General features: G+C 42.8%; 1 protein-coding gene across 1 annotated transcript in view; it reads left to right on the top strand.

Moving 5' to 3' along the window:
- The window catches only part of SPAG17 (sperm associated antigen 17), a 469,533-nt gene that overhangs the window by 345,626 nt on the left and 118,767 nt on the right, over positions 1–5,140 (top strand). The window contains exons 32-34 of the mRNA XM_019526871.1: positions 904–1,028; positions 1,216–1,346; positions 3,931–4,058. Of these exons, the coding sequence (XP_019382416.1) occupies positions 904–1,028; positions 1,216–1,346; positions 3,931–4,058 (384 nt within the window). The remainder of the gene's footprint in view (positions 1–903; positions 1,029–1,215; positions 1,347–3,930; positions 4,059–5,140) is intronic.

The raw sequence follows: 5,140 nt of genomic DNA, 5'->3' as shown, positions 1-5,140 counted from the left end.
TGCAAGCTTTCAGGATCAAAGTCCCTTTGTCAGGCTGTGGGAAAAGTATAGATGGTACAAGATGGTAAAAAGTCCCCATAGGAAATTAATGTGATCAGCACATCAAAGAGCTACTCAACACAGCTCACAAAGACACTCTTATGGACCCAGAGGGACAGACCATGGACCCAGAGGGACACACTTCCATCTTCAGCTCCATCTACACTTTTTCCAGAGCCTGATGAAGGGATTTTGATCCTGAAAGCTTGCAGAAAAGGACTATTTTCTTGCCATTTTCCAGTTGGTCTAATAAAAGGTATCATTTTGGAACCAAGAGTTCTCGTTTTTTGTATGTCTTTTTGTCTCAGACCAACACAGCTACCAAGTACACCCCAGCACAGCTATCACCTTCAGCAAAGTCTGTGACTATTCATAGATCAAAAATAGTAGTTTTGATGGTCAGTGGTATAGCAATTCTAATCCGTATCATTGTGGGATTGTCAAGAACCATGTATTCTGAAATAGCTGCCTAAAATGGGCCCACAGAATATTTGAATTTGCCTGTATGTACCTGTCTAAGTAGGAAGTTACCTGGTTTGTCCAGCAGTTGTCTATTTTGTATGCAGGTGCCTGCTGGCAGGTACAGATGCATATTTTGAAAATACAACTCAAACATGTCTCCCTTAAACATGCCCCGTATGTCTATTTTTATGTATCTGAGTTGTACTCTCTGTTTGGCAGCAGAGAGTTAGGATTCCTGGCATGGCAGGACTCTGCCACTCATCTTCTGTTACTATGCCCATTTAGCTGCCCCACATGAAATGTGAGTAGACTGCTTCTGTGATGATGCCAGCTCACTTGAGTGCTTAGTAGCAGGTTACTAGATGCAATAGCTTCAGTCATTTTTTGCACTTTCCAATTTAGGTCATGGCTGATGGAAGCACATCCGTATTCATCCCCAAAATTGACTCTGGTGAAGAAGAAAAATGTTTGGCAGCAGAAGCCACAGAAGGTGGCACTTCTACCACATCCAGTGAACATGTCCCTAGGTAAAATGAATATAGTTGATAGGCTTATTTTTTCTTTTTTATTAGTCAATTTTCATGCACTTGATGCCACCATTTTGAAATCTTTCATTATGTCATTATCATGTTTTTTCTTATTGACTATTTAGAAAATAATATGATTTTAATATAACCTTGAACTGATCAGATTTGTGTATGGGTGGTTGCTTAGGTTCTTCGTTGTTTATGCCGATGGTTCAGGGATTGAACTTCTTCAGAACAGTTATGTGGAAGAATACCTCTCTGAGGCATATGGTGATCCAGCTACAGCAGTTTTGCAAGAGCCAGTACAAGAATGTCCAGGTGAGGATATTCCATTTCATTTTTGTCAACTTAATACAAAGATTATTACATTAGTGAGGCCAGAATGCTCAAGACTCTTATGTGGACAGGAAAAATTATGGTGAGTTTATTCACTGTGCTCAGACTCCAAATATGCCACACAGCCACGATGGTGGTTGTAACTTGTTCCTGATAACAGTGTATATGTCCTCCTGGTCACATCTTGAAGTATTCTAGGAGTGTGAAAAACAAAATTTGTGGAAAGATTATGGGAAAGAGCCAGTCAACTAAGTGGACAGGTGATAAAAGGCTAAATAAATTAACATTGGTATACTTGTATCTTCATTTCTTCTAAGCATGAAAACAAAACCAACTGCTTAAATATTTATTGATTAGATTTATATGCCACCCTCCCCAAAAAATCCTCAGGATGGCTTACAATAAAAAGCCAAATAAATTATTAAGGTTTTAGTGTAGCCAAGATGGCCCAGGATATGTTGAGAGACTAGGCTTTTTTGTAATACCTTTTATTGGACCAACTGTATAGTTATGTCATGACAGGCCATGGGTGGCCAGGTCTGGGGGTCACTTCGGGGTCAAGAGAAGCCAGCAAATCAGGATCTAGGAGATCTGTCCAGGGAACTGAGTCAGGAATCCAGGGAGTCAGGCAGAGCAAGGTTAAAGGTCTAGCTGGGCTGAGTATTCAGGTGTCAGGCCAGAGCTGGGTCAGGTATCCAGAGGGTCAGGCAAAGATCAAGATCAGGAGAGTAGCCAGGTCAGGCATCCAAGGAATCCACCAGTCAGTAGTGGCACAAGCCAAGGGTGCTGCAGCCTAGATGCAATTTTAAACCCTGTTGTCCAGCCACTTCCTCTTCCAGGTCAGAAGTTTCTATTGGAAGGGGTGAGGGGTCTACTGACCCTGGCTGACCAGTTTGGTGGCAGGGAGTGGGCATGTGGCTAAGCCAAGCTGGAGGGTTCTAGCCATGTGTGTCCACCCCAGTGTTCTGTTGAGGAGATGTCAGACAAGGGTGAGTGTTTGTGCCAGGCAGGCTAAGGTCCTAGGTTCAAAGCCACAAACCTGACAAGTTGGGAGAGCTGTTAGATGAGATCTTGGGCATTGGGTGCCTTTCCTCAGGTCTAAGCTTGTCCAAGAGTTATCCCAATTATAAAGACATACAAATATTGAAATAACATGTAATAGAAAAAACTTCCCAGATGGAACTTAAACCTGCTTTCTGCAGGCTTGCTCAAATAAAAAGATCACACACTACTTTTTGGAAGATGTCTAGACTTGAGCTCTGACAGACCACAGGGAGAAGAAATTCTAGAGCTGAGAGACTACCAAGAAAAATCTCTCTTTTGTTCTTATCAAACAAACTTGGCTCACAGATGGCATCTACAGCAGGTTACTCTTGTCTGACCTTAGAGTTTGTAATGGAACCACATGAGTTCCTTAGGGTATGTAGAGCTCAGACCATTTAGGGTCTGATAGGTCAAAGCCAGCATCTTGAGTTGTGCTGGAAAGCTATTAGAAGCTAGTGCTAACTCTGTAGATCCTGGCAACCCACATCCTTCAGAATGCAGGCCAGATTGATGATCCAAAACATCAGGGACCAGTGCAAATTCCTAATTTGAGTTTGACTGGAAAGAAGACTTTCCAAAAAGATCTAAAAGTCCGCTCTTGAAAATTTGATACTTAAAATGCTTATAGTTTTTAAGAAAGGTGAAATGAATTAGAGGAACAATTACAGATCATTAATGGCATCCCAAATCATATTGACACTGTGATTTGACAGTGATGTATCCTTGAAGCTGGAATTGTAACCCCAGGTCTCCAACAAGCTGCTCAAAACAGTTTAATTTGTGCTGGATTGCTGGACTACACCTTCCTCAAGATGAGGCAATTTCTTTGCACTCCACAACATGCAAATTGAATGCAGTCCTGAAATACCTGGCAACTTGCAAATACAGCCTTTGGTTGGGCAAAATTTGGGAAAGCCTAATCCAATGTTGTCTCTCTCATAGTCCCATTATGATCCCTTACTATCTATAACAGGGCTGTCTAGCTGACAGCCTGGAAGCCACATGCAGCCCATGAGGGGTTAAGTTGCAGACCTCATCCTGCCACCTGTAGCAGCAACCAGCCTCTGGGTTCCCCCTTCCTTCTTTGGCTTCTTCTGTCTGCCCCCACCTGAGGGTGAGTGTACTGCATTATGGGAAGCAGAAAGTGACACTGGGGCTGTGTGGACACATAGTACAGCAGTATGGCTATAGGGAGCGGGGAGCTGCTTACATGGATGTGGGGTGTAGCAGGTTGTACCCTTGTGGTATGCTGCCCAGGGGGCCTCTGCTGCAGCCTGTGTATGGCCTCCATGGGTGTTGTCCAGGGCAGGAGGCCCCCAATGGTGCAGCTTATAGGGTGTGCAGCCCCCTAGAAGTTGGATAGCCCTGAATGATAACAGTAGTATCACATTCTCAGCTGCATAAAATGTGAGCATTTACATTTGCATCAGCTTTTCCATCAGAGGATTCCAAAACATTTCAAAACTGGTGAACAAGTGTTTTGCATGCAGATGGTTTTTACTGAAATGTTTTTTTGAAGCAGGTGTTCTTAGTGTCACTGTCCTCCGACCTTTCACTGAAGCCTCTGTCTGGTTAACGAAGAAAGAATCCACCAGTATTGTTCCTCCAAACCTACAGTCAAGAAACTGGGATACATTTCCTCCTTTTGAGGTACAAATATTTCAGAAGGCTATATTGCTGTTTGATGTTCCTTTATTAAATTTTCATAGTTATTACTTATACTCATCACTTAGAGATTCATCTGTTATATAAATCTTGAAGGCAACATTATGAATATTTAATCTGACCTCCTGGATCACATCACTGTCAGATTCAACTGAAGAATTGCCAAGCACTTTAGAAACTTGAATCAAACATCTGTGCAAGGTAGTTAAGTATTACTCCTAAAATCCAGTTGGAAAATGGAAGGACAAAGATTAGTGAGTTTAGGTCACATGGTGAGTTCATACCTCACCCAGAAACAAAAACTCCACTCTTACCAAAGCCCATGCTTCAGCTACAAAATCATGCATTCTCCTCAGCACCATCAAGAAAGTATCCTCTTTAGAAAAAACTGATTACACGAGCAAGTGTAAAAAGTGCCACCTTGGAATACATTGTACATTAATTCTTCTGGTTAAAATTTTAGCAAAATCAAATCAGGATCTAAATGTTTATAGTAATTCCCATATTTTTAAATGAAAAATGTGGGATGCTGACACTAGTGAATTTATGAGCTGTCAGTATTTGGCTTCAACACATCTCTGCCTTTCAACGTAACAACAGCCTAGGCACTTGGTAAAACTATAGATCTCAGGGTAAGAAACAACTTTGCCTTCAGCTTCTGAATATATTTAGGTTTACAGTATAATTTCAAATCTATAGATAGTAGGCTTTTTGCATGAGGAGATGAACTCACACACACACACACACACACAGAGACAGTAGCTCCCTGCAGGTAAGTCTAATAGGGATAGGGGTGGGGAGCTAGACAGACCATAGGTTGCTCATGGGGGAACAGGGGGAGGGGGAGGAGGGCTGCCTCAGAGTAATCAAGAGTGGGGAGGTCCTGTGAGGGGAAAGTGTGTGTCTGGGGGGCGGGGGAACGCATCCGTGTTCATGGCAGGAAGAGAGTGTGTTTGTGTCTGTCGATGTGCAGAGAGTGAGTGAGAGTAGAGTGTGTGCGCACCTGTGTCTGTGCGTGCATGTGTGTACTTTTGGCCATGACAGGAGCGGGGGGGGGGGGGGGGGGG

This window comes from Gavialis gangeticus, unplaced genomic scaffold (assembly GCF_001723915.1).
Source record: "Gavialis gangeticus isolate Ggan-Ray unplaced genomic scaffold, GavGan_comp1, whole genome shotgun sequence".
Classification (NCBI taxonomy): domain Eukaryota; kingdom Metazoa; phylum Chordata; order Crocodylia; family Gavialidae; genus Gavialis; species Gavialis gangeticus.
This window is presented reverse-complemented; position numbering and strand designations above follow the sequence as displayed.